This window comes from Chiroxiphia lanceolata, chromosome 8 (genome assembly GCF_009829145.1).
Source record: "Chiroxiphia lanceolata isolate bChiLan1 chromosome 8, bChiLan1.pri, whole genome shotgun sequence".
Classification (NCBI taxonomy): Eukaryota; Metazoa; Chordata; class Aves; order Passeriformes; family Pipridae; genus Chiroxiphia; species Chiroxiphia lanceolata.
This window is the reverse complement of record NC_045644.1, coordinates 4,411,760-4,439,622: the sequence shown is the minus strand read 5'-3', so window position 1 is coordinate 4,439,622 and position 27,863 is coordinate 4,411,760. Positions and strand designations below refer to the sequence as shown.

Sequence of the window (27,863 nt, the reverse complement as noted above, 5' to 3'; positions counted from 1 at the left end):
ATAGTTGGATAGTTGACACTTTTTTTTTTTTTTTGGCATGATATAGTCTGAGCCCTAATGTTAACAATTTCCATTTAAAGCAAGTAGATTTTGAATTTTTTTTTCTTTGATGCACAAGAGCTGGATGTGATCCTCTGTGCTCAGAAGTTCTATATTAGAATCCTATCTTGCTTTATGTATAGCTACTTTATGCTCTTGTCACCTATAAATATATCAGTACTGGCAAGATAAATACCAAGCTGTATAGAAAGCTAAAGGACAATCATGGATCCTGTCATCTTTGGTTTTTTAGATTATATAAAGTAATTATTTTAGTTCCCTTCTTGTAATTCAGTCTTTCCACTTCCTTGCTTGCCCTGGCAGCCTTTCCAATCCACCAGCTCCAGGCTCAATTAATCTTCTGTGAATGCAGGTGAGGAGAAATGCCCACAACATTCCACATATGCTACTATTGCCAACTCCCAGGAGTAACTTGGATATCTGATATTCCCTGATGTACCTCTTTTTATGCAGCGTTATCAATGTTATGCTGAAGAGCATGTGTGGGTCATTCTGGTGTCACTTGCCTTTGAAGATTAATGGTTAGAGCAGAAAACTTAATGGTCCCTAAGGGTACAACCCTCCATCCTCTACTACTTGGTTTCAACCCTTTGCTCCAACCTGCAAGTCACTGGATTCTCTTGTAATATTCCTGTCCTTCTCTGTCCAGACATTATGTCCTAACTTGGAGCACTGGGTTTGAGGACACTTGTACACATTGAATAAGGCTGCTGGTGAAAATACTGGGATTAATCCTAATATATTTTTTTACTGAACCTTGGTAGAAACTTTCCCTTGCCTGGTTGGTTAGTGATGTGCTTGTGGATAGACTGCTCTTCTTACCCTGTTTCATCCCCTTCTTAAAATACCCTAAGTTCACCTCCATCTTGAAGAGCAGTACTTGGTCCTCCTCTCTCAGTGTGTAAATTTGGTAAATTTGTGTGTAAATTTGATATTAAAAGGCTCTATTTTCAGTCTGGAGGTGGTAGAAGAATCATCCCAAATGAGAGAAAAGTGACTCATGGGGGGATAAAGCTCTTTGCCAACTGATGGGCATCACTGTTGGCAGTGGTGGCTCTGTTGAGATTCCTGCATAGCTTTTTGGGGCTGGGGGCAAAGAGCAGAGCTGAGATATCTGAAGTCACAGGGGAAGCTGTCTGGGAGCAGAGCCTGTGGGGATGGCTCAGTACCACAAAACCAGTGGCCAATGGTTGAGTGAGTGCTGGGAGCAGCCATGTGTAAATCCCTTCCTTCATAGCCAGGAATGACCCATCCAGGTCATGGATCCCACTAACTAAGCTGAGGAAGCTGAAGGAAATGAGGAAGGAAATGGATAAAGTACATCCTTCCTGACTTGCAGGGCATTGCCAAAGCCCTGCAGTACAGAGCACTGCCCTTGGCTGTTCTTTGCTGAAAAGATTGCTCTGTGCTGTTTTTCTTTTCTATCCTGAGATCATTCCAATGCATTGGTGTTTTGTTGCACAGGAAAATGTAGATACACTGTGACTTACAATTCTGAGCCCATTCATGATAGAAAAGTTAACACAAGGATAATTCAATTTAATTTAATTTAGCCTTTTTTATTCTCCCTCTTCTGTTATTGTCATAACTCAGCAGCAAGTGCAGTGGGTGACATGAGGGGTGTCTGGACACGGTGTGGTGGGGAAAGGGCTGCAGATTGGACTAGAGATGGGCACCCCACAGCATCACTGGGGCCCTGGCTGGGCTTTCTTGGGGTTCTGGGAATGTGAGAGTCCTTGAGTGCCTCATGACTGATGCTCCTGTGAAGAAAGGCTGAGAGTTGGGATTGTTCAGCCTGGAGAAGAGAAAGCTCCAGGGAGACCTGAGACCCCCTTCCAATGCCTAAAGGGGCTCCAGGAGAGTTGGAGAGGGACTCTGGACAAGGGATGGAGGGGCAGGACAACGGGGAATGTCTTCCTACTGCCAGAGGGCAGGGTTAGATGGGATATTGGGAAGGAATTGTTGGCTGTGAGGGTGGTGAGGTCCTGGCACAGGTTGCCCAGAGAAGCTGTGGCTGCCCCATCCCTGGAAGTGTCCAAGGCCATGTTGAGTGGGGCTTGGAGCAACCTGGTCTAGTGGAAGGTGTCCCTGCCCATGGCAGGGGGTGGGACTGAATGGGCTTTAATATCCCTTCCATCTCAAACCATTCTGTGATTCTGTTAATCATGTTATTGTGTGGGGGCCAAGATATGTGGATGGGACTCCCAGAACGTGCACATCCACAATAGGAAGGAAGCACAGCATCATAATTAACTTTACTGTAAATCTGTATGGTAACAGATGGATGGTGTTTATAAACCACCCCAGGTCTGACTCTTGTCCTGCACTGTGCCAGGGGAGCACAGCCAGCACTGCCAGGATGGTTGGGACATGCTTTTGGTGGGACACATTCTATTTTTCCTTCCACTTAATCCCATTTTATCCAGAGCCACTCAGCATTGGCAGCATTCACCTCTCTGTTTATCATAAGGACAAATAAATTGCACTGCCTCACTAAAAGCTTATTAATTTTAAGTAAATGCAAATCTGGAGTGTGTCTGGGCTTCTTCAGGAGGCAGAGGCCGGTGAGCAGAGATGTCACGTCACATGCTCAGAGTTTCTTTTGCACAGAGCTCAGAGGAACTGAAATACAAAGCAAAAAGATGAAAACTATTCTTTAACTTCTTTGCCAACAAGTCCTTGTATGATACTGTGCAAAGAAGAAAAGTTGTAGAAGTGCATGGCAGATGAAAAATATTTAAGCCCCGCAAAAAGTCACTGACAGGTAACAACTTCTTATCTCTCTATTTGTACAAAGTAGCTTTTATATTAGTGGGAAAAAAAAGAATAAAGGACGCTGCATCAGCTTGTGGGCTGCTTGTGGATCAAAAGAGTTACCTTCAGTGCAGGCTGAAAATAGAAAACAGATAGACACAACTGTGAAGGTTTTCATGTGAAAAAGGGGGAGACGAGCCTGAGTAAGGGAGGACTGGACAGAATTTCACTGAAATGGAAAATAAGTAGGTGAGTAAGTAGGTGCATGTGACACAAAAGATAGGAAACCTGGGTCTAATAAAAGTTTCTGGTATTGCAGATGGCCTGATTTTCTTCTCCTCTCATGACACGTTACCGAAATTTCAATTCTCTGATTTCAATTATTGCACTATTTATGTTGCTGTAGTACCAAGAGTCCCCGTGGAGAAGAGGCCTCATTATTAATGTAACACAAACAACTCTAATGGTTCCAGCTTCAAAGAAATCCTAATGAAAATGGGGAAGGGAGATGGAGAGTGGCAGAGAGGAAATACCAGCATGTCTGTGTGCATGAGGAACTGCAGCCCTGGGAGCTCAGGGGATGTGATGGAGGTGATGGAAACCCTTCCTTAGCACAGGTGTCCTCTCCCATCCCATTGTGCTCCTCTCCTGGTGCCCCTTGGATGCTCCTTGGGAGGACTGGGCTTGCATTCAGAGATGGGTGGCCCAAAATCAATAGGAGAGAACTGGGACTGAGTTTTGTTCAGCCGTTGTGTGAGAGATTGGGTAAAACATCCCTCCCTGGGATAAATTCTTTGGTGTTTCCAGCCCTGTCTGAGGTGAGGGCTGTGCGTGCTGAAGATTCTCTGAGGTTGCCAGCAGCTATCCCCCCTTTGTACCTACCCATTTTTGTCCCATTTTTTCAAAGTTTTCTGCACGCTTCAACTTCTATGTCTATTTTTTTTTTTTGGCCTGTCTTTCTTCTGCCTTTTTTTTTTTTTTGATCTTTTTTCCTCCTGAATTAGAATCTTCCTCTACCCACGTCTGTGTCCCGCTGTTTGGTCAGTCTCAGTGGCCTTTCAGACCTTTCCCACTCAGACGGATAAGTGTGGGTTGCTTTTCCTTGACTGTGCTTATTTTCTGGGCTGTGTTCATTGAAGTTTTGCAATCAGGCGGCAGAATCCTATTTAAAAATTTTACCTTTTTACCTGCCCTGTACTTTTATATTTAAAGCCTGATCTAGAGTTTGTTTATCAATTAAACAGTTCTCTTCATTTTGTAGCCTTTCAGAAATATTCGTAGCCCATGAATATAATCAACTTACCTCAGCAAAACGTTGTTATTTGGTTTACAAAAGAAACCACCCTGTGCATATATCACACTGAGGGCAGCTGGGAGTTAAGCAAGTGCATAACTTTAAGCCTGTGCCCAACTGCTCTCCAGAATGAGGCCCAGGACTGGGCTGCAGTGCTTCCTCTGCCTTCCGCAGGAAGCTGTGATTTTTATCACACCCAATAATTTAAATAAAAACATTCAGATAAGCAGCCAAATATCTGGTTGAAGGAAAGCAACTAGACAGAAATTGATCTTGTGTTTTATAAATGCCGTGGCTTCAGAGGAGTTTGCGAGCCCTAAAGCTTGTCTGCTTTGTTTCCCCCAAATAAATTATCTTTTCCAATAAAGATATAACTGCTACCCATAAACCTGTCTTGATGTCTGTCTCCAGACTATCAACACTTCTGCACAATGCGTGTTTTCAGCATGCAGATAAATAACCATGTGTGTAAGATTAAATTTGCTCATTGTAACCTTCCTTTGTTATGCACCACAAGCATCCCTTCATCGGGATGGAAGAGAAGGAGGAGTGGCAAAATTGAACCACACTTGATGTGGATTTTCTTCCCTTATCCCATGATATTTTTATAGCTGTTGCACTTTTGGACTGTGCTGTCTATTTAGGGAATAACACATCTGTGCACAAATGTTGATCCCACCCCTTTTCTTCAGTTTTGGGTAATGCTGTGAAGTTAATGCTTTGCAGAATTAATAAAAAAGGCAACTTGCACATGTAGGAGTAGCAGAAAGACTTTGATGCTTCCTGGTATCTCACTGCAGCCTCATGGGCTCAGACTATGTGGAAGCCATGCAGACATGGGAGGATAAGGATCCCTGTAGGGTTTCTTAAAATTTAGATCTCATGAAACCTTTAGAATGCAAATCCTACAAAATAATAGAAGGGCCTGAGTCATTTAATTCCTATACTTGAGTCTGCACTAGTGAGCCAAGAAAAAGGGAGATCAGGGCTAGAGCCAAACTTTTCTCATTTCACTGAGATATACTTCATAAATTTCTGTTCTGTGCAGGGAACTTCATGCCTGATAATGAGAATAAAGGGTTTGAGGTTCTGTCTAGACCCTCTTTGGCAGATGAGATGGTATCTCAAATGCCTCCACGGGGGTGAACCCAATCATGGGCCAGGTTTGGACCATCCCTTCCAAGGACCAGCACTGTGTCCTTCTTCCCAGACCCCTCTCAATTGGGCTTGGGCTGTTCTGAGGGGGTGTAAGATCCATGTATGACAAGCAACTTTCCTCTCTCCAATATTCTTTATCTTTTTATCTTGGTGGGGTTTTTTTATTGTTTTGGGGGTTTTTTTTTGGTGTTTTAGGCAAAGTGCCATATTTTTGAAAGCATGTCAGGAATACCCAACTTGCCTTCCTCTTACATAGGCTTCACTGTAAGGACTGCACAGATGTTTTTAAGCTAATTCTAGCAGTTATTTAATGGAGGTAATTCTGCTCAAAATATAACTCTTGATCCTCAGAGTGTGTTAGGCGAGCACAGAGGGTGGGTCAGGTGGCTGGGATGGCAGCACTGAGCCCTGGGCTGTGTGGGCAGGTCTGACCCTACAGCTCTCCTCTCTCTGCCATACCTGGTTCAGCCCTGGACATGATTTAGCTGCCAAAACTCTGCCCAGTCACCTTCCCTCTGTACCTTGTAGCTCAAAGGGGGTGGGGGAAAGGAGGAGGAGAGGTGACACTGGCCTTTCTCCATCTTAGTGCAGGATGAACACATTTCTAGAGCAGCTGTGAAGACTCAGGTCTCATCCTCATCCAAGTGCACCAGAGGGGCCAGTGTGATGGTCAGTCAAGAGCGTGGCAAACCCTGCCAGTGTTTGGACTGTCCCATGGCACCTGGAAACCATCCCTATCTTCCCTTTAAGATTTATTCTCAATATCTTTTTCAGCTCTTGTACTGTGGTACTGGTTTTAAGGCTCTGCTTTGACAGGCACATTGACATTAGTGTGTTTAGGGAGGGGGAAAATCCTTGATAAATGTTGCATGCAAATAGCTTTTTGACCTGGTAGGCTGAATTGAAGTCATCTGTCTGTGTAGGAGTAGAGTGTTATCTCAATGAGAGTTTATATTCACTTCCAGGCTTTTTTTTTCCCCCCACTAATGAGAATGTGCACCTTGATCTTTTTATCTTTGTACCCCGGTATCTTTACTCCTTATGCACAGTCTTAGCTCTCTGCTGCCACAGAAGGACACCATCTAATAAACCTCCAACCTCTCTCCCTGAAGCCCAGTTCTCTTCAAAATTTGTGTAGGTTTTGATGCTGACAGCATGACCCCACAGTGTTTTAATGTTTAATTCTTTCCTGAATTATTTCCTTTTCAAATGTGCTGCCAGGTCCCTTAAATAACAAGGTTCAGGTTGTCAGATGCTCTTTGTGACTAACCTGAAGTGCTTCTCTCTCCTTAGGTGAGAATGTGGACAGCAAATTGGAGTCCTCGAGAGAGCAGATGTCAAAGGACCAGTCAAAAGATTATGAGATAACAATTCCCTTCCTTTTGAATGGAGAACAGTGGAGACCAGTAAATGACATTTATTCAAAGGTTAGTCTTCATTTTGCCTACTATTTTATTCTAAGGTATGTAACAACTTAAAGGCTTTAGGGGGAATTAAGTGCACTTTCTTCATCATAGATTGATCTTATCGTATAGGTTGATCATATAGGTTATAGAGTGGTTTTTATATTTTTGTTGTATATCTAAAATTGTTATTTATCTAATTTAAGAAATGGATAAGGTGTTTGGTTAAAATTAATAGCTTTTTCCTGCAGGGCACATTCTTCTTTCTTATGGCAGAAGTGGAAGCTTAAGGTGAAATGATAATAATTTCATTGCTTGAGATTATATCATGGAAGAGCAAAACAGCCCCAGAATTGAGGGGCAAACACAACAAACACGTTTGTTTGAGTAAATAGAGTCTGACAGCAAGAACTTTAAGGAGCAGTGTAAATAATGTTGCTGTGCTGTCTGCAGCCTGAGGCATTACCTGGAGATAAATACCAGTTATGGGAGACAGCTCCCAAATTCCATCCCATGTGCTGGGTTGGGAGTCAGGGACGACTCTCCCTTCACATTCTGCTTTCCCCCTGCCTAACAAGGGATAATCTGCCTCCAGCTTTGACCAAACAGAGGTTGTTTCCCCCTCTTGACAGACCCTGATAAGCTTTCCCCCTTTTTTTCCCCTCAGACACTGGTAGATAGTATGTGTAGCTGCTTTTAGGAGAAAAGGGCTGTTTTTTGTCTCCTTGGTCTCCTCCTTGAAGCATGAAGACAGTTTGTTGTTTATTATCACCAAAACTGTCATGGGAATCTCTTACCCAAACTTTTAACTCAGGTCCAGTTTGGTTACATCTCACTTCTTATGTTCTTCTTTTAATTATCAGAATGAGGAGAAAAAAAGTTATATTTTTAAAGAGTAAAAAAAAAAAAAGGGAAAAAACCCAGGCAAAAACCATCACACAAAAAGAGTGCAAAGAGGCCAGAGAGCCCATTAGAAACAGCTTTCACTACTGGATTGGGAAAGTGTTTCATGGAGAAATCCTGCTTTACTGCCACTGCTTGCAGGACAAGGCTTTGAGTCACATTGCTGATTGACAGAAGTAGGTGTGAAAAGATATTTCAAAACAGGGGCTCTGAGTTTCAAAAATCTTGTCTGGATTAAAATTTTGTTTTCTTTTTCCCTTCCTAAATAGGAAAGAAGGGCCAGTCCCAGCTTTGAATCTCCACAGTGGTGAAAGGGATATCAGAGTGAGTGTATAGGGGCTTATCTTGGAGAGATAACACAGATGGCTTGGTCCTGGATGTATGTGCAACTCTATTTTTAGATAATTTAATTAGAAACAGGCGTTCTCTGTAGATATAGAGGCCTTTTAGCTACTCACTGTAGCTTTCTGAGAGAGTTACAACAGAATATCTTTATGTGAGTAATGATAATGTGATTTATATCGTTAATTTGTTTGCCAGAATTACTTTCAGTTTAAGATGAACACTAGAAAAGATTTGTGGCTTGGTAGAAAGATCCACGTGCTGTCTCAGCACTTTTTTTCCCCTTTGAACGCTTCTTTTCCATGGAAACATAAATTAAATACACAAAAGTGCACATCAGGCTGTGGGAAGAACAACAGCTTTAAACTGGTAGAGAAGAGTAATGAATAGCTTGTCACATAAATATTGATCAAAAGCACAAAAGTTAAATACTGTTGTACTTGATGGTTAAATAGGATCTATTGTTCTCCAACTCATTTCAAAGTGTTCCTCTGCTTTATTTTAATTGTATATGAAGTTAAAAAAAGTATGTACTTGTAAGCAGGGGAATGGTATTGCAATAGAAGATATAGTAAAGTAAATAATGGAGTGGCTATAAAAATGCCAAAGTATTAAAGTTATTAGTGTATAGATAATTGCCTGGCAGTGATAGCCCCATTCTCCAATCTTCTATCCATAAATATTCCCGCTTAACAATTAGTCCCTGGGAAACCACGCTGTCATTTAGTGCAGTGTGCTCTTTCCCTCCCATCTTGGAGATAAAACTGTCCTTTTATTTACCCCAGGAGTCACTGCAGTATCTGTTGGAATCTCTCATTTGGAATCTGTCAGGAATGATTATTAAGCTAATAACTTTCTGGTTGAGGGCCGTACACTGTGCAGAGCAGGAGCAAAAAATCTGATACCAGTCACAGTTTGTCATGGCACAAACACACAAACCTGCTCAGCAGTAGCAACAAAATTCCATTTAATGAGGAAAAAAAAAAAGTTTCTTAGCTCTAACCTGGTTTTACTTTAGTACAGTTGGGATGTACTTTTTCAAGGACATCGAATGATTTAGGTGCTTCCTAAGAATGACAGTTCAAATTAATGGTGGGCAAACCTCAATTTTAAATTTAGACATGTAATTAAATTATAATTAAAGAATTTGGGATTCCCCCAATATAAATATAGTGGTTGGTTTCGGGAGAGATCTCATCATTTACTGGGCAGATCAGTATTCTCTTCACTTTCCCCAACTCAAGTCAAAGCTCTAAGGGACCAAGAGCAGGATCTCATGGTGGTAGAACCAGTTCAAAAATGCTGCTGCTTCTTTCTTGCTTAATAAGGTGGATATGCACATGTAAACACTTTACATAGAGTCACAGAATCATGTAGGTTGGAAAAGACCTCCAAGATCATGCAGTTCAATCTGTGACCAATCCCCACCTTGTCAACCAGCCCAGAGCACTGAGTGCCACGTCCAGTCATTCCTTGGACACTTCCAGGGATGGGGACTCCAACATTGCCCTGGGGGAGCCTCATCCAATGCTTAACCACTCTTTTAGTGAAGAAACTTTTCCTAATATCCAATGGAAACCTCCTCTGGCCCAATTTAGGGCCGTTTCCCCTTGTCCTATCAGTGCCCTACAGAGTGAAGTACATTCAAAAAATAAAATATGGATACTTAAGAGAAGCTACTACAGAAATACCTGTATGTTTTTCCAACTATATGAAGCTGTTCATCTAGTTGGGGGTTGTTAACATTTCTCCTGGCATCTTTTGTCGAATTCATAAAATTTAGATCATTTTCAATCAGAATATTTTAATAGTTCCCAGTTAAATTCTTTCATTAACTGGATATAATATTCGGTTGCTAATCCTGAACATGCTGCTAAAATTAGTGGCTACTATTCTGAGTATCCAGTCGTTGCCAGTCAGGGCTGCTGATGAGTAACTACATTTGTGGGTGTGTGACAGTGGAATTGGGACCCTGAAGGGTTGTGCAACACCACTCTGTGCCTTTCTAACAATAGCTGCCCGTATTCTGTGCAGATGTGATTTCCGTCCCCGCTGAAATCCTGTGCATTGCAGAATGTGTTGATAGGTCTTCATACATTACAGCTCCAGTTGTCCTTCCACTTGTCTCTTTTTACATTTGCTCAGTAATTTGCATTCTGTGTTGATTTCCCCACTCTCTTAGTGCTTGGTTTAAACCCAAGAGGGTTGGGTTCTATTTTTCCTGAATTTTTCAAAATTGTTTCATTTTTATATTATTCAAGTGCAGGGGAAAGACTCTTTCCCCCTGCATGTTTCCAGCTGAATATTTTTCTTCAAACTTGGCTTGAGACTTGCAAATCAAGCCAAGTTTGATGAGAGTTGGGTAAGTGATGTTTTAGTACACAGAGCACTTTAGGGAAGATTTTTAGAAGACCATCTGTTTGGCTTCAGCTTGTATCCTCACACCCTGTAAGGGACACACACTGGTTAATGTGTGCCAGATCCCTGCATCCCAGGAGCTGGAGGTCAGGTAATATCTGTGTTAGACCGGAACCTGGAGGACACGGCTCCTCTTGGAGAGACAAGGAAGCATTTGACGTGGGCATTAAGGGATTTTTGGCTCCATTTCTACACTTAAAAGCTCGTAACTGTGGGGAAATGCTGCTGCCAGAGCCCATCCAGGGCAGACATGGAATAGCTGCAGTGCTGGGGGGGATCCCAGTGTGGCATTGCCCTGAGCTGCCACTCATATTCCCAGAGTGACACACTGATTAATGGAGTTGGCTTTGCACCCAGGGTTTAGTCCAGATTTTAAAATGCATGAAGTTCCTGGGAAACTGGAAGCATTTTGTGGGTATATGATGTGATCCATTACGCAGAGACTCCGGGTTGTGGCATCTGTCACTCAGATGTGGGGTTTTTCTCTAATCTTGGCTGTGCAAGATCTGTAATTCCATCATTGGCACCTCCAAGGGCTCAAATAGAATCATAGGGCTGACCAGGTGCTTTGAAAGATTCAGTCTTCTGAATTTTCTGAAAGCACATGAGCAGGTGAAGTGCAGCTTTCCTTACTGGGCGATACTTTGCATATTTCGATGCTTTTGGACCTACTTTTGTAATTCTGATCTCTGTATCCACCTCAGTACAATATTGAACTGCTCCATATGCAGGTGTGTGCTCCAGTCAGGATACAATTGCCATAAAGAAAGACAAATTTGAACACAACTGAACCTGGGCAGGTATTGGAGGACCTGTAGCCAGGCATCCTGGAGCTGACTGTGGTTTCTGAAGAGTCATATGAGAAGCTGGGAAACCCTGAAATGCTTTAAGTTGCTTTGAGTTTGGGGGTTGTCAGCCCAGGCAGCTTTCAAATGATGCAGCAAATTTGATTTTTCCCTTTAAATTTGGGTGATGTGTAGAGAATAACAAGCAAATTTTGCTGTGTAACTTTTGAAAAATAACTCTGAGAAAGGAGGTGCACACAATATACCTGTCAATGGGTTAGACCATCAATCCACTTGGATCGCTCTGAGTCTCTCCTGGCTCTTTTAAAATACTGTCACTGACCTCAATATATAAAAAATAGATTGGAAAAGCAACCTCTCCTCCACCTTGCAGAGAGATAAACCTCTGGCTCAGTGGCTTTCCACACTTCAAGAGATTGGGGTTGCTACTGGGGTTAGAGACAAGCAAAGGAAAATAAAGATGCCCATGGTGGGCAGAGAGGATGGCAAGAGCTGTAGAGTGTCCCCTGACAAAGAACAGCTATGATTCCAACACCAATGACTCTTAAATCCAAATAAATTAGAAATTCTTTTCCCCTTGAGGGAGGGGGCAATGGTTTCAGAGAACATTAGCACTGCTTTGCCAAGTTTAAGTTTTCAAGGCCAGATTCTGAGCTCGTGTGAATCCGTTTCCTTCCTTTGGCTGGGCTGGAATAAATCAGTGTTGCAAATTGAAATCTTAAAGAAGTGCTTTAAAAAAAGGGAAAAAGAAAGATGAGAAGGCAGAGTTCCTTTTCTTGTAGCAACACTCTTTTTTTTCTTTCTTGGTGTTATGTTATGCTTTGAATACAAACTCTAGCAATGAAATGTGAAGATAAAGATGAAAGCCAGCTATAAAATATATATTTAGACCATATTTCTTCTGGTTTTTAAGTGTACACTTGTCACAGCTCAAAAGATTCTGCATGTGAAGTGGCAGAGGATTACCATTTCTTGCTGCTTAGCATGCATTGCATCTCCTTTTGCTCCTGAAGAAGCAGCTTTGGCATCCCTGCCTGCCTCATTCGTGAAGTATTGTGTTATGGATTGTGTTCAGAAGCAAACATCTGAATCTTGGTTATTTGTATGGCATTCTGGACACTGATTACGTGAATCTCACTGTGAAATTCTCCACTATCTATAAAAGTATCATGAGCTCTGGCAGTTGGTAGTTATCTCTACAGTTCTCCAGATTTATCACATGTATTGGATATTACACTGATGCTTTTCACCTTTTACCGTCTTTTTCATGCCTTCACCATAAGGCCCTGATTTAACACCTACTGAAACAGGGATTTTTTGCCATTTAAACAAGAAAACATTGGCAAGAACAAGAAATAACTTTAAATTTGTCAAAAAGTCAGGATAATAATGCTGGAGATTCAGGAATGTATTTGAAGCCAAGCAGGGATGGGCCTCACCTGTTTGATCCTCTCATTATGCTCTTGCATCAGTGAATTTCTCTTGCAAACTGGCAGGAGAGGCAAAGTCAACCATAATCCAGTTTTTCATCCAGAGTTTTGGGCTGCACAGCAACTTCAGTGTGATTAGGAACTTATTGATGCCCCCAGCAGAAAGACCCCAGTGAGATCACCACACAGTCACAGACTGGTTTGGGTGGAAAGGGACCTTAAAGATCATCTTGTTCTATGGCTGGAGCACCTCCCACTATCCCAGGTTGCTCCAAGCCCTGTCCAACTTGGCCTTTGAACACTTCCAGGGATGAAGCAGCCACAGCTTCTCTGGGAAACCTGTCCTAGTGCCTCACCACCCTCACAGGGAAGATCTCCGTGCTGGTTCATTGCTCCTCTTTGCTGCACCTCTTGCGTGACTCTCCTATGGGGTTGGATGCACGGATACAGCTGACAGGCTCCCTATGTCACATAATTAATTTAGTGTTCAGTGTTTTCAAGAGCAAACCCATTCAAGTTTATTTCATAACTGGCATAGCCTTCGTGCAAGTGATAATTGTTTATATTCCCTTCAACTGAGCCTCCTGCTGTTCCTTTTCATTTGAAATAATTACCAAAGTTTAGACTTCCAGACAATTGTATTAAGGGGAATCATACAGTGCTGCTTAACCAAGTTTTTGAAGACTGAGAGGACAGCTTTTAGAGCTCTCTTACATAGTAGTTTTACATATCTTAAGAGAGAGAGGCATAAACAGAATTTATAGTCCTCTCTGTATTTTTTATGACTCATGAGCATCCAATATAAGAGGCAGAGCTGTGTCACCAGCTGGGAATGCAGCTTGGCACAGGCAGCCCCAGTGGTGTGAGGAACAGCACTAATCCTCGATAACCTTCTCTGGGAGTTCCTCTCCTCGAGCCTTTAATTAATAACCTGGAAGTCATTAATTTAATAGCCTGGTAAACAATCTGTTATTTCTTTTGCTTTTTTCTATACCTTTACTCCTGCCTCGTAGGGCCACTCTCAGGGCCAATTAGTTCAAATACTCTCTATTATTTATTAACTCTTCTGTGTTTGTTTAATTTGGAAACAGCACAAGTTTTGCATGGACATTAGGAGGAAAGGGAGAGTGTCACCTCCTCTGGTAATCAGACCAATTTCTGTGTCCATGCTGGTAGGGATGAATTGATCCACTGGGTGAGCAAAAACAGCTTAAAGCCACCCCTCTCACCTTATCTTGTCCAAGGGGAGATTGTTGTGGAGAAAAACACGTTCTCTTCTTCTCATCCAGACCTGTACCAACTGTTAAGCCAATTGATCAATCTGATAATTTATTTTATGACATCTTTTAGAAACACTGGTGAATATATCCTGGTTCCAGGGACTTGCTGGATCCTACACAACAGCCACAGGCTTGAGAAATTCCTGGAGCTGGGACCACCAATAAAAACTTTGTGTTGGTGATTGAGCAGGGAAAATTCTTTTCTCTGTCTGCACTGAATCAGTGCCCTGGTTTCAACTAGATATACTGGTATTAATTTCCTGCCTGAATCACTTGGGCATACTGGGAAGTGTTAAACAATTGGGATTCATCCCAGAAAAGAGTCCATTTCATTTTTAGCTTAAGTGATACAGTGTGTTAAGTTTGTAAAGCTTTGTGTGACAGTTTATGCCCAATATAAATCACAGGTATTATTGAAGGTGATGGCTCTTTTAATGAACAGAAAATGCAGAGTTTTATAGTAACAACCCACCAGACACCTCCTGCTCTCCTCAGTATTTTGTAGCCCTCCATAGGGTGAAAGTCCCTTTCATGAGCTTGTATCACGCTGAGCTGCTGGAGGAATTTTGTCATACTTGGCCAGTGAGGATCAGCAGTGATATAATAGTGTTGGGAGAACTCTGTCTCCCAGTACCACCCTGCTGTTCCCTGCCAGCACTTGGATTGATGGGGCTCTGCACAGGGGTTTGTTGGGACCCACCAGCTATGAGGTAGTGTCTCAGATCTGAGCTCGAGGAATCCACTCCTAAGGTGATGGTGCTGAAGCAATGCCCTTTAACACCATTTCTCAGACTGGTATTTAAAAAAAAAAAAAACACAAACAAACAGATCGTGCTTTCTGTAATAACATGGAAAAAAAAATATTTTTATCTTGGTTAATGCTAGCAACCCTTTAAGGTGGGATTAAAATATAAACCTAAGTTCTTGCCTTATGCTGGGTTTGTAAAGTCCTTGTACTGAGGCATTTTCATATTGAATTAATTTAGCTTATACTTGGCTATTTCGTGTCTCTTGCAACAGATCTTGCGAGCGTAAGGTATGAATTTCAGTGTTGGATTAAAATAATACTTTGGTTTCCAGCTCTGAACATGTGATCAGTTTTTATAGTCAAAAGGAGAATCTCCCTTGTTTTTAATTCCTATTGTGGCTGCCTTGAGTCAAGCTGAGCACAGCTCAATTCCTAGAAAAGGCTCTCTCCCACCAAATGCTCTTGGTACCTGGAGTGTTCATCTCCTGCAAGGAATCCTTTGGGGACTTGCAGGTAACAGCAGGAGAACTTGGGGCCTTTCCAAGGACTAAAGTCCTCTGAGGCAGGGAAAACCATGGAAACTATTAGCTGCTGACATATTATGTGATGAAGACCCTTTTTTCAGAAAGCCATAGTAAATTGAATTGTACTCAGTGTGTATTTTAGGGATGAGGAAGTAAATTTAGCTTGTCCAACCACTCAGTCCTATCGTTAACAAGTCCAATGCCTTCATTCTTGAATTATAATTCTATTTCAATATGATTCTCTCAAACCTCATTTGATTTTTCTCTTCTATAGGAATATTTCTCATTTTTCAGAGCTGTAATGAGAAGTCATAGAGGTTATATTCAATTTAAACCTGATTAAAAAAAATAATTAGGATTGATAACAAGCCTCTTTTAAAATGCAGTAGGAATACCTTGACAATAAAAGGATTTCAAGGTGTTGCTATTTTTCTAGAAATAAAATGACTGCCCCAAAAATCTGCCAGCTGTTTTTGAAAAGCTTGCATAGATGAGGAAAAAATGATCTATATCATTTTGATATCATAGCAGAAAGGTTGTGTTCCATTTTCTATGTTGTGGAAATCACGTGTCCCTTTTTTGTGCCATCTTTCCTCGAGGACACAGTCCTAAAGTTGAGCTTTTGGAGCTTGGTTTAACAGGAAGATTGCAACTTAAAATTTAAATCTACAATTTACAGAACTGTAGGTGTGGTGGAGTGATGAAGTTTAGTGAGCCTGGGGATGAAATGCACTTGGGGATAATTCGTGTGATTCATTTCCATGTGCACAGTGAGTGTGTGCTGGGTGCTACCAGAGTCTGTAGTGTTTTACTGGACTTGACCTCATCCCTGTCCTGCTTGTGGTGTTTCTGGTCAGTGTAACCATAAATCTGCTGGTGATACTGGTTGCATTAAGTGTTTACTCATCCTGGCACAGCAGTTGGACACATGTGGTCCCTCTGACATGGCCACTGAAGCCAAGGAGGGGTCTTGTCCCTCTTGTCACACACCAGGACGTGTTAAGCTCCATTTAGATCTTGGCTCGGGCTCTGTCGCTGCCCTTTCATCCTCTGCCCAGGTTCCAGGATGTGAAAATGTTGTTTCCTCTGGAGTTTTAATCACGCTCAGGAAATGAAGTGCTCTTCAGTCCTGCCCTCATTCTTTTGCCTTTACTATGTCGTGCCTTAGGATCAACTTTATTTTGCTTCTGCTGCTTGACCTTGCTCCCCTTTCCTCTTCTGGCCTTCTCCCTCCACCAGGAGCTCCTGGGAGGTTTCTTGGCAGAGTTCACCTCCTGGTTCGTTCCTTCTCTCTCCACTGACCACATCCTTGGAGGAGCATTTCCTGCACAAAAACGGTCTTTTTGGGGTGAACCTGCCAAACCCTTCCCAGCCAATCCGTCATTGTCTGGAGTGATTCATGGAATCACAGAACGGTTTGAGTTGGAAGGGACCTTCAAGACCATCTTGTTCCAACCCCTTGCCATGTGCAGGGACACCTTCCACTAGACCAGGTTGCTCCTGGCTGGCCTTGAACACTTCCAGGGATGGGGCAGCAACAACTTTGCCTCCTTCTGAGGTGCCAGCATTTTACATTGTGTTTAAAGTGAAACCTATAGATAACTTTAATATTCAGGTCACCTAGATGGGCACAAGAGCAAACATTTTTAGCCAAAGCTGCTGCCTGGTGAGGGGAGGGTCAGATCTTCATTGAGTTTCCTAGTTTTTGCCCGCTGGTGGATACTATTTTCTGGCACATCTCATTTATGTGAGTGTTGGAGGTGGCAGGCTCCTTTGGGCAGCAAGCTTGGATGAAATCCTGCACCGGTGTCTTTCAGATGACATTATTTACTTTAGTTTCACCCATTCCATCATCCTTGCCTAGATGTTTTCACGTTAAGTACATCTTGTCCCTGAAAAAGCAACGCTGCTGAAGGAGCTCTGCTTTGCCTCCTGGCAAGGGGCGATGAGACAAAAGCTCTCCGATGTGTGAACCAGGACAGCCAATAGTCTCCCTGCCCCAAAAAGGGCCGTTTCCTTGGCAGATCCTGAACCTGCCTTTTTCAAAGCAGAGGGGAGTTTCTGGAAATGAATCCGTTGCAGGAAAAGTCAATAAGAGGAGCTGTGTGTAATTTTGTCCTCAAAGCAACTCGTGGAGTATTCCTGTGTTAACATTGCCCACTCCCTTCAGAGGGAAAAGTGGGATCCCTGACTCGAGGATATCCAACAGAAACTGCCTTTCCCTTGGTTTCAACAGACAGAAACATTGTTTAAACCAGACTTTTTTTGGCATTTACTGGCATTACTAAGAAAGAGTTGGCAAGGAAAACTGGCAGAAAGAGATGAGTTGGATAAGCTTTAAAGATTTTTTTTTTTCTCTATAAAATGAATATCCAGAAGCTGTGTAAATGTATTTTTTTCAGTTTGAAAAGTGTATAGAAGGACAACACACACACGTTTTTTGACTGAAATAACATCTAAGCTGGCTGTGCCCTCCAAATTCTTTTCCTTCAATTAAAAAATGGAGGGGAAAAAAAAAAAAGAAAGAAGAAAAGACAAAACAAAACAACACCTCAGGATATCCCTAGAATGTTTATTCAGGAAAAGAACAGCCTGCTACAATCATTAGCTTGCAAAGGTATTTCTGTTATAGGCAGAGGGCAAAGTGAATTTTAACCTTTTATTGCCAAGAGGTGTCATGTTTGTCAGTGAAGCAGCTATTGAGGGACACACATAAATCCCTGTGAATGAGTGAGTGGCAAATGTAAAAACCCAAATCAAACCCCCAGTACACCCTGCAGAGAGAAACTAAAATCAATTGAAAGGCCCATAATTAAATATAAAGTACTATATTTCATGCTTTATTGAGTTTCTAGGTATTACTTAAGCATTTCTGGTTGTAAAAGGCTTCAATTGCAACAGAAAGATTTCAAAATATTTGACTGTCTTTATTCCTTGCAAGCTTAGTGCAGAATTACTTCCGTGGGATTATAAAGGGAAAAAAGGGCTGGACTGGTTTAAACTGTGATCTGTGGGAGCCCTCCAGACCAAAGTGGTTGTTTCTCAGGATCCCCAGAGGAGGGAGAGAGGAAAGGAAATTGCTACTCCTGGGATACCAAGTGTCAGGAGCCTGGGAACACTGGAAGTTGCAAGGGGCAAATTTAAGATATGGATAGAAACAGTTGGTGTTCTTCTAAGATGGAAACCTAAATTTTTTACTTCATGCAGTCAAACACCTCCCCTTTTGTTGTCCTGCCCCTTCTCATCTATACAATGGGAATAAAGTTTAACCCAAACATCAATTTGATTCCGGTAATGACCATTTCAGGTTAAAAGTGTTTGTATAAAAAAAAGAGTTATTTGCATTTGTATTCTTGCTGTACAACTTTTAGAGAGCAAGGATTTGCTGTTCTGGGGAAAAGAGGGGTGTCTTGCATGTGTGGAAAAATCACATGTGTTGTCTGAACAAGGGAACAAATATTTTCGAGATTTTAGGTCTCAAAGAATAAGAGAGGAGTATTTGCATTCTGTGTACAAGGATTTTCATTGTTGCAACCTTGGAGGTTTAAAAACAGCTTGTAAATATTATGAAGAACATTGATTGAGATTTTTATAGTGTATGATGAACCATTTAACTCAGTCCAAGTTTAGCACAATCACCTTTCTTTGAGATAGATCAACATTGACGTGAAGACGATTTATTTTAAGGAGCAGTTTGAGAAATAATATTTTGGTCTATTTGGTAATTTTCTTTTACATGTACATTTTTACTTCTTTCAAATATGCAATTTAATCATCAAGCATCAATTTATTTTTAAAATGCAATTTATTAATCTTAACACACTTCCATACTTCTTTTATTAAATAATTTAAAAAGAAACCTTGATGTGTAGAATCAAAATCAACTCTAATTTCAGCCTTCACAGAACTGGTATTTAGCAATTTCTCCAAATCTTTGTGTTTGAGATGGAGAGAATCACAGCTGGCTTTGAGTCATTTATTTTAAAGAGGTTCCTGGGGCCTCCCCACCTCATTGCTGAATTCCCTTGTATCTATATCAATGTAGATGTAGATATCTATATGTCTATATCTATACATAGACAGCTTCTCTGTTTCCAACCTTGTCTCAGGATTCAGCACTTAAACCAGGTTTTGAATTTTTTTGGGCAATAATAAGTGAGGAAAAAACAGCTGACCAAGGTTAAAGCAAGATTTTGCACTGAAATCAAATCATAAAATCAAGTAGTTGAGAGGGAAGATACCATTGAGTGAAACTCTTATCAGTGTTTCTGCTTTGCTGGGACATGTTATTAGGGAGGAATTTCATTTAGAGTCAGAGCTTATCAGTGTGTCCTTGTAATGTGCTCCCAATGTCATAAACTTCATATATGGACATAGAGTTGTTCTAATTTTAGGAAGAGGCACTGAAAAAAAAAAGCTTAATGTAAAAGAAATAAAAACGCTATTGGGAGTGTGGATATTATCTGTGTCATCATTGTAGAGCTTAAAATTACAAGAGGATCAGCTGCTACAGACATTTTGACTGATGTTTATGAAATAAATGTCTTTGTGGAGCTCCCCATTATTGTGTGTTAGAGCTGTACAGTAGTTCCTATAATTCTATTACATTGGGGCAGGTAAAAAAGGGAGACTTTGATATTTCAGTGTGGGAAAAGAAGCATTTGAAAAAGTCTTCACTGCCTTTATCAGTAAATGATTTAGACCAAGAATCCAATCTCTGCTCGAAGTTTTCAAAGACCACATTCGTTTGTTTTCCCAGTAAAAACTTTATCTTTCCCAGTGAAAGAAAAATCAATACATCACTGGTAAACACAGAGCCGTGTCTTACCAGGGTATATTCCTTAAGCTGAATGGGAATTCTGATATTAGCCATCACACTCAAGCCATATTATTTGGAAATACCATGTTGTGCTTTGTTTTTTTCCGCAACCACCCTACCGTTTTATATTTTCACTTTCTATATTTTTGTATTATACACCTGTATTTTCTTGTCCTAGCAAGGGGAGTTTCAAAAGTTCCTCAAGAATAATAGGGAAGTTATTTTCAAGATCTGTTGTTTTGTTGTGCTGGCTGGCACCTGACAGTCTACAATGAGATAGCAGAGAAATTTATTCAGCATAAAATACAGCTGTAGCAATTTATTGCTGTCTTTACCTCTCCCACAAAACCATTCCTCTGCATCTCTTGGAATGCTCAAATTTGCTTCTTTGTTTTTAGGGAGCTGTATCTTTTCTACTGGTGCAATGTCACCATCACACCCTTGCTGTATGGGAAAGAAATAACTTGTCCCACACATTTAGCCTCAGGCAAAGTTTGTGTGTGCAAAGTATTCTTTTTACCTGGAAATTTTGATTTGTAACTAAAATTTGATTGGGTTGTTTGGGAGACCGCAGCTGGTATTCCTTCTTTATCAAAGGTATCATGAAATTTAGGTTTCTGTAAAAACAATCTCTATGTAAAAGCAAATATGTGTTGTCTGAGGGGAATAATGCAGCATCCCTCAGCTCAGGAATCCCTCAGGGGATGGCATTTTTGCTCTTCCTAATCCTTTCTCTAAGTGTGACCAATTTATTCAACCCTCAAATGTTATTTTCTTGTTCCCCTCGATAAGTTGTCCATCTGAGCTGCTCTCTGAAACTCTTCTGATGAGCAAGACTTCTTTGAGCTTTGTGATAAGACCCTTAAATTCTCCTTCCCTCATCACCTCAGGAAATCAGCACAGCAAGGGGAACCCCCACAGAGCCCTTCTCTATTTATATGTTGATGAGCCTGGATGAAAACTTCCAAAAATACTATATACACTTTTAAACCTGCCAGAAGACTCCTGTGCTGCACAGTGCTGCCCTAAACATGCAGTGTTTGCTGGCGCTTTGTGATAGAACATAGTGGTACCTATATCTGGGAACCACTTGCTATTTGTAGGGACACTAATGAACCATTCCAGACCCCTTCCTCCAACTTGTGTGGTTCAGAGGTGTAAAACCCAGAAGTCTGGGGCAATATGCCAACTGTATATCATAAGAGGCAAAGTTTCATACCCTCATGTAGTTGAATATCATTTAAATATGCAACACGGTGCAGCATTAAGGTTACTTTTTTTTTTGAAGGGTTGTAAAGGAGTGGTAATTCGGTAGTTTAGGTGCAAACCTCAGTGAAAGGTTGGACTTATTCCTTTCTGGTAAAACAAAAAGGAGTGTTGAATGGCTCAAGAGCAATAGTGGGGTGCAGCCTGTTCATTCGCAGGGCAGGGGTGGAGTCCCCCTCCCTGGAGGGATTTAAAAGCCATGTGGATGTGGCAGCTGGGGACATGGTTTAGTGGTGGATTTGGAGGTGCTGGGGGAATGGTTGGACTTGGTGGTCTGAGAGGTGTTTTCCAACCTAAATGATTCTATGAGTCTGTGGTTAATAATCTGGTGGTTGGAGGACTCGCGAGTGTAGGTGGGAGGCCACTGAGGCATTGAATCCCACTGGAGACTGTTATGTGTTTCATTGAATAATTACTGGGAAGGAGAACAGTCATGAAAATAAATGGGACAGATAGTTCACTCTGAAAGGACACAGGAAGGAGTGCAAGGAAAACTTGGAAGTCTGAAACCATGACTGTGCTGAGGAGCAAAGAACTGGGACTGTCAGTCCCGAGAGGAGGAGGCTGAGCAGTGACATGATGAATCTTCGTGTGTAAATGGCTGCAGGAGAGAAAGAGGGAGTAATTAGTTTCTGTGTCACTGTTAGATATGCTCCTGTCTAGCAGGAACAAGAAGAATGGCCTTACAAGGCAGCAAGGAAGAGTTCAGTAATAAAGCTAATGAGAAAAGGATGTATTTACATGCATGTTGTGAGGAAGGGAAGATTAGAAGTCTCTGAGTGCACTTGATTTTCAGAAAGACAGAGAAACAGCTGCTAATGAGAGTAGTGTAGTTGATCCTGACATGGGGCACGAACCTCTGAGGTCTCACAGGCCACATTTTCTATGATTTGATGTGAAGTGGAGGCCATTCTTTCTCCTTCATAAGGACCTGCTTTGTGAACTTTGCCATCTCTGCATTTCAAAGGATAAGATTTGGATTTTTCTGAAATTTTAAATACTTGAAGTTTCACAGGGAACCCTTTCATGTCTGGGATGAAAAATTGGCGCCCCACAACTTTTCCTTCTCTTCTAATTATTAGTTTTGCACAACTTAAAACCAGATCCTAAATAATACATAGACAACTAAACCATTAGATGTAATCCTTTCTCAGCTGTGTGCAGAGAAAATGCTTAAGCCGAAGTTGAACCTTTTGTTTGTTCTTTTAAATATTCTTATTATTTCAAGGATGGACACTGAAATCATAGGAGTGGATCGGGATGCCATGGAAGTTGGGATATTTATAGCCTGAAGAGGTTTGGTTTGGGGAGGAAGTAATTCTGGCTGTGGAAGGACCTGTTAAATGTTGTGTCTCCACCCTCCTGTCAGGTGGTTGTAGAGAGTGAGAAGATGCCCTCCAAGCCTCCTTTTCTCCAGTCTAGGCAACCCCAGTTCCACAAGCAGTGCTGGGAGGCAGCAGCAGAGACAGATCTGTGTCATCTGTTGCCCTGAGAAGCACCAAAGCTTCAGAAGATTTTCAGGAAGGGGGAAGAGGCGAGAGAATTTAAGTGCAGAGCATCAGGAATAGACCAAGTCCTGAGATGACAATTCCAACTGTTCACAATAAGCATGAAGTAATTCAAAACACATTCTGGGATGCTGGGGTTGTAAAGTTCTCGTAGATCCCACGGGCTGTGTTGCAGAGATATCTAATTTTTAATTAGCAGTGAACAACGACATGGTAATGGGTTTGGGGTTGTTTTTTGAAGGATCATCTGGATGAAAACATGGTCTATCCAGAGCTGCTTGTGAGTCTTTTTTTTCATTTCCTTTCAGTACCTTTTCAGCAGTTTTGTGTCAGTAGCCACGGAGGAAGTAGAGTGCATGCAGAGTGTGGAGTGTTTGGGGCAGACAATTCTGTAGTTGGCTTATTGCTTGAAATGTTCAAGTGTTCGACAGATTTTTTCACTCAGTGCTCCTCACTAAGAGATCTCTTTTGTTATTACCAACTTTCCAAATGCTAAGCTAGAAAATATGATTTTTCTGTTTCATTTTGTCTTTCCTTATTTGTGATGAAGGATAATTGGTTTGTAGTTCTAGGTCTAGAAGGGAGGCTCCCCTGCGTCTAAACATGAGAGTTTTGCTCCAGAAGACAATAAAAGTCCAAAGCTGATGGAAATTCAATAGGATATGGCACACAATGCATGTAGTGCAAATACCTAAACATTCTGTGTATCATAGCCCATCCGTGGGGAAACTTGTATTTAAATTTCCATTGGGGTTTAATTTCTGGGAAAGGAATAAAAAAAATCTCTGAAGCTGAAATTGGAAACAGAGACTTTGAGGCTCTGACCAACATCTAAATGAGTGTGTTGTCAGTGTGTTGCATTTGCTCAGGCAAAACCACATAAAAAAGTCTGTCTCAGGTGATCTTTATTATCCTCTCTTACCTGTGCCAATTCTGCTTCTGGTTTTGGGGGTGGAACCAAAAGCAGAACAGGACTTGTGCAAATCATGGAGTGACAAGAAGAGGGGGAAACCCTGTGAATAGATCCTTGAATGAGATGTCAGCAAGTGAGAGCTGTCCAGGAAGGCAGGTGGACAGACTTCTCTCCTGATGGGATGCTCTGGTAGCCTGGGTTTTGCACAGAAGGAGCTTGGAGAAAGGTCTGGTTCCATAAAGAGCAATTAAAATCTAGTTTGCAGCTTATAACTCTACTTGTTCCTCATCTCTTGGCCTCAGGAGCCACTGCTGCTGTCTCCTGTTGTTCCCAAGCTACTGTCAAGCCCATTTTCCCCCAATCCTCATGGGAATCTGGCTCCAGCATCCACTGCCTGAACTGCAAAGTGTTCTTGCTCCTTCTGTGTTGCTGCACCGGTCCATGGGGCTGAGGGTGGGTAATTAAAATGTTTTTACAAGAATTCTGCAGGATTTTTTTCAGTTTTCTGACTCTGTGCAGTCAGTTCAGGAATATTTTTGCCCATTCACACCATGGTGGAGCAGCTGAAGGTGACAGCAGACTTTTCTTTATACTTTTATCACATGTTGCAAATGCCTTTAAGATGTTTCTTTCTTTGTTATCTCAAAATACTGTGCTCTATTGATTTTTGGTTTTTCTCTAAAGGGCTGAAAATTTCAGCACTAACCCTGAAGCCAACTGAAATAATTGATTATCTGTTTTTACCTCCTCTTCAGTTATTTACCTTGTGCCCTTCCATGGAGAAAGGGTGTGCTATTTCTAGATGATTTAGTGTAAAGCAGATCTTTGCTGAGCTTTAATATCAATTTATATAACCTTGATCCACGGGTTATTTTTTTAGACCCACAGGTCTATCTAATATGTCATGAGAGAACTTGTTCTAGAAGTATTTTTTTATAGCTTATTCTTCTTGAACATATGGGTAATATGAAAAGAAACAGATTCTCTATAAGCTCAGATGGCAATTGAAAATACTTAAATTATCTACAAGAGTGATTAGATGCCTATTGGCCTCTATGACCTAGTTAGGTATCTTAAAAATGTATTTTATCCTTAATAGCTAGATTTTGTGTATAGGTTTTTGGATATATATTAATGGTAATGGCATTTTCATCTGCATTTTGTCTTTGCCTTTGTGGCAAGAAATATGCTGGTCATTAATACTTTAAATCTCTAGATATCATTCAGAATAAAACATATGTTTTTGTTCCAGGGAGTGCTTTCTGAGAGAAATTTACTGCGCTTTCCACACTACTTTGTGTATTTGTTTTCTACAAGAATGTAAATGTCGAGTTGGGGTATCTGTGAGTAAAGTCTCTTTCTAATTAAGCAGAAAAATGTGAGATGCTGCCCACAGGTTTCAGTATAATTTGCTTTACTAGGAAATCTTTGGATCCCTCTTCCTTTTAGGGCACATTCCAGGACATAGAAATGATTCATGTGTTTTGGAAGTACAGCTTTGGGAAGTTTGTCAAGTTATCTCGAGTAGCCCAAGAGCGGGGTGAAATCGCCCTTTCCATTAGTTTTTAAAAAATTAACGTGTTATCTGTCTTTGTATAACTCGTTTGTCATCTCCAAAAGATCATCAGAGACAAACTGCGGCTTGAAGGAGTGGAAATCAGACCTTGACTCCTCACTCCTGCTTTGCATTCCCGTCTCGGTGGTGCAGAAGGGAACTGGAATCCAGAAGCATATCTGCGATTGCAATAACAAATTAGCGAAGGAGATTTAATCTGAGCCGCAGAATATGAAAAGATGTTTAGAGAGAGCGAAACCTGAGCTCAGAGACCTTGGCACAGGCCTGGCGCAGCGGAGCCCCAGGATTGGAGGGATCTGAAAGTGAAGAACAGCATGTGAATTAAGCCAAATAAATTAAGTGATTTAAGCATTAATCTGGCCAACCCTCCGAGTTCATTCAGAGAAGCAAAACATCTATCATTGCTTCTCTGGAGATTGTTGCATTGTGGAGAACTCAGTTTAGCCAGGACATTTAGACCTACCCTTGCATTAAGAAAAGTTCTTAATTTTCTCATTGTCTGAAGCTGATTGTATCTTTTTGCCTTTCAGTAAGTTTCATTTAGTTGCAATTACTCTGGCTTCAAAATCTTGAAATCAAATGAATTAATGAAAATGGAAAATCAGAACTCTTTCCTAATTAAGAACTGAGCTTTTCAAGGAATATGAAAGGATCTAATTTAGAGAAAGATGTTTGGAGAGCATGAAATGTGGCTTGAAGGAGATACATGTGCATTCAATATAACTTACTGAGCCCAACCAGATTTGTATTGACGGGAAACAAAAAGCATCTGAAATCCTTTTTCAGTGACAGAATAATTTATGGGCTTTCTTGAAGCATTCTGAGTTGACTTTCAGTTCAGGGAAATGAGTGGCCACCTCCATTTGCTTCTCAGTGGACACAGTTACTACTGTATTTAGCATTGTTTCTTCCCATGTCAGTTAACTGAAACATGGAAATTTTGGGAGGAGGCTGACTGTGGTTTTGGTTTTGTTCTTTTTATAGTTCTGTAACCCTTTTTTATGGATGTGAGGCAACCTCCATCCCAGCACTGCTGCAGGAGGCTCTGAGGTGGCATTGAAGGGGTGTAAGGAGTGGTCAGGTGGCTCACATAATGACTCTCACAGTTCAGAATGGACTTAATTTTCTACTGTTCCTGAAACCCAGGTCTCTTGATGTGCTGCCTCCCCAGCAGACACAAACATCTGGTGTTATAGTCCCTGTGCACAATACATGGAGCTCATCTGCTGGTGCCCCCCTCAGCATGAGAGAAGCTCCCACTGAGGAGAACATTATCAGATACAGTCTGGAGAATGTGTAGTTTCTTATCACTGAAAACTTAGCAGTAATTATCATCACAATTCTCACCCCCCACAGTGCACACCCCACAAATGTGTGCTGCAGTAATTGCATGTGTACAAGGAGAGATGTTTCTACAGAGGGGCAGGTGGCTGCTCAGCCCCAGCTCTGTTGTAAAACAGTGGATGTGTGGGTGGGAAAATGTGGAGTTATTAGCTGGGAATACCCATGGGAAGCACGGTGGGATAGAGGGAGTAAGGTGCAGAAAATATAATTACACTGGGTAACGAGTTAACACAGTCATTGACATGGTCTCTGCTTGACCTTGATTTTTTGAGCACATTGGAAGTACATGACATTGCAACCAACGTAAAGGAGGTCACAGTCCCCGACGTCCTTACAAAGAGAGGAACTTTACTTTTCAGGCTACGCAGAGTAGAACCCAAGTGAGATCCTCTAAATTTACCCTGCATAGCCCTCCAAGAAGTTCACGTACATTTTAAATTGGCAAATATCAACAGCTGTTCATTCACATGATAATTACCCAAATTGCAAAGGACCGTCTGCAACGAGTTCTGTTCCATAACTAAGGCTACTCAGACCCTCTGCAATTGCTTCCTCCCTGCCAACTCTATTAAGTTTTGCTTTTTAACAATTTACTACAGAACAGGCCCATTTGTTTTCCTTGCACAGCCTTCCACCAAGCATTGTTTAAGCAGCACATCATGTATTCCAACAAAGAGGTGCTTTTTGCTCCCATCTGTTTGATAGCAGAGTGAGCAGTTGTGACTCAGACATGCAGTGTAAATACTGGATAATGACTCTGGGTTTGCTTTGAGCAAATTCCAGGTTGTTTCATTCCCGTGCCAGGTTCTGGTCTGTTTTTGAGGCAGGGAAGAATGTCTGATGTTGGGCCTGAAGTTTTCAGGTGTTAGACATGCTTTTGACAGAGTGACCCATCATTGTGCACGGGTGATAGTTAAAAGCTTCATGAGCAGACCTGACAGTGCAGCAGGTACCAGGAGTAGAAGCTCCTCAGTTCTCTAAGGCTCTGTGGTATCTGGTTGGCTTTTCTAAATATAAGGCCGTGCAGACACTCCCCCAGAGACATACAGGGTATTTCTATTTTAACTTTTTGGAGCAACATCCCTGGAAGTGTTCAAGGCCGTGTTGGATGGGGCTTGGAGCAGCCTGACCTAGTGGAAGGTGTCCCTGCTCATGGCAGGGGGTGGAATGAGATGGTCTCTAAGGTCCTTTCCAACCCAAACCAGTCTATGGTTCTATGAACACAGGAAGGAAAACAGTGAAGGGAGGACTCATTTTTTTAAGCCAATCTTTTAGTCAGACTCTTCAACGTCTTTTTTTTTTTTTTTTTTTTTTTTC

General features: G+C 41.5%; 1 protein-coding gene across 1 annotated transcript in view; it reads left to right on the top strand.

The window, feature by feature from the left end:
• Positions 1-27,863, top strand: part of ADAM12 (ADAM metallopeptidase domain 12) — a 182,910-nt gene that overhangs the window by 10,674 nt on the left and 144,373 nt on the right. Inside the window, exon 2 of the mRNA XM_032695515.1 lies at positions 6,560-6,693. Coding sequence (XP_032551406.1) covers positions 6,560-6,693 — 134 coding nt within the window. The remainder of the gene's footprint in view (positions 1-6,559; positions 6,694-27,863) is intronic.